General features: G+C 32.3%; 1 protein-coding gene across 1 annotated transcript in view; it reads right to left on the bottom strand.

The window, feature by feature from the left end:
- LOC105315218 (uncharacterized) overlaps nucleotides 1–353 on the bottom strand; it is a 4141-nt gene extending 3788 nt beyond the window's left edge. The window contains exon 1 of the mRNA XM_011409777.1: nucleotides 146–353. Within this exon, the coding sequence (XP_011408079.1) occupies nucleotides 146–353 (208 nt within the window). The remainder of the gene's footprint in view (nucleotides 1–145) is intronic.
- Nucleotides 354–1702: the final 1349 nt, after the last annotated feature.

The raw sequence follows: 1702 nt of genomic DNA, 5'->3' as shown, positions 1-1702 counted from the left end.
TAGCTGGACCAGTCACAAGGATGATACACAGAGACTATTTGTTGATGAAACTCCAATACGTCATTCATATACTTGAGATGGTCTTTGTGAGAATGAGTGAGGACAGCAAAATTAAGCTTTGCCCCAACAAGAAACTTTGTAATACCTTCTGCGTCAATACCTCTATTGTTACTGGCTCCAGCATCAATAATAGTGACCCGTCCTTTTGGATACTCAGGATCAGCTTCAGGACACTGTATCACAGTGCAGTCTCCTTGTCCAACTGGCAGTGCATATATATGCAACTTGCCATCAGGATCAGGTATAGATACTGTTACTTTGAATAGCAAAAAAAGAACGAGAATGGCATTCATCTTTTGTTGTAGAGAAATGAACGAGTTATTTTGTAAAGAGTGAGAGAAAGAGGTCTGCACTAAAAACTGTTTGATAGTCTTCTCTTTATATACACAGTAGAGATGCAATAACTGTCACTAGTGTTAAGCACTAATCAATAGGTAATTAGCAGTGAATATCAGTGACTAGTGACTGAACAGCATTAATAAGCACCTACTGATTACTGTATGGTAGTCAATTAAAATTATTATTGCTAATAATTCTTGTCAAAAATGAGAATGATATTCATATTCTGCAGTAGACAAATGAACTTAGGTATTTTTTTAAAAGAAAGAGAAATTATATAGTTACAATAAAGCTGTTTGATAGTCTTTTTTAATCTATAATAGATGAGCAGTAGCTGTCAGTAGATTTGAACACTAATCAACATGTGATGAGCATAAATTATAACTGTCACTAAGTGCTAAGCACTAATCAGCAGGTAATTAGCAGTGAATATCAATGACTAGTGACTGAACAGCATTAATAAGCACCTACTGATTACTGTATAATAGTGAATTAAAATTGTTATACAGCTAATAATCTATGACTTAGTTAAAGATTACCAATGTGAGTTCTTTGAACTTTTGATGATTTAAGATAATTTATAGTCAATTACAGTACCATTATGTACATGCATATAATGTACACATGACTAAAATTGTGTTGTAATAATAATAATAATAATAATAATAATAATAATAACAACAGCAATAAAAAGAAGTATAAGAAGATACATGTACATGATAATAAAGTAACATTAACTGTGAACACTAATGATACATCATATGCAGGACAGATGACCAGAACCATCCATTTGTATAACCTGCGTGAGGATTAATCTGAGGATGCTATCAAATTTTTGGGTTCCTAGTTCCTACTAAGCTATCAGCGTATAGTTCACTAACTGTAGTGTATTCTGTGCTGAGCACACGTAAAGACTAATTAAAAACTGTATTCTTATTAACCAAAAGGAGAGAGAGAGAGAGAGAGAGAGCTATTCACAAAAATCAGAGCATATGGCACTGTAGATAACAATAGCGCACGCCACCTGGGTGTAACCAGCCGGGTAACAACTAATAATAATGAATAATAATTACAATCAATAATCACATAAATTCACTACACTAATCCATTCAAAAAATGTCACATCATTTTTACACTCAAAAAAACTACACCAAAAGTTACGTAACTAATAATATTCAGTACAATTATAAGAACAATACTTCTCAAATGCTATTTAGATTTACTAAAGTCAACAAAGTAACTATAAGCAAATTATATTATGCATCACTCAGACTAATAAGTACAATACATGATATCTAGCTAA

This window comes from Amphimedon queenslandica, unplaced genomic scaffold (assembly GCF_000090795.2).
Source record: "Amphimedon queenslandica unplaced genomic scaffold, v1.1 AMPQUscaffold_11389, whole genome shotgun sequence".
NCBI classification, from domain to species: domain Eukaryota; kingdom Metazoa; phylum Porifera; class Demospongiae; order Haplosclerida; family Niphatidae; genus Amphimedon; species Amphimedon queenslandica.
The sequence above is the reverse complement of the archived record's forward strand: the minus strand, read 5'-3'. Positions and strand labels throughout refer to the sequence as shown.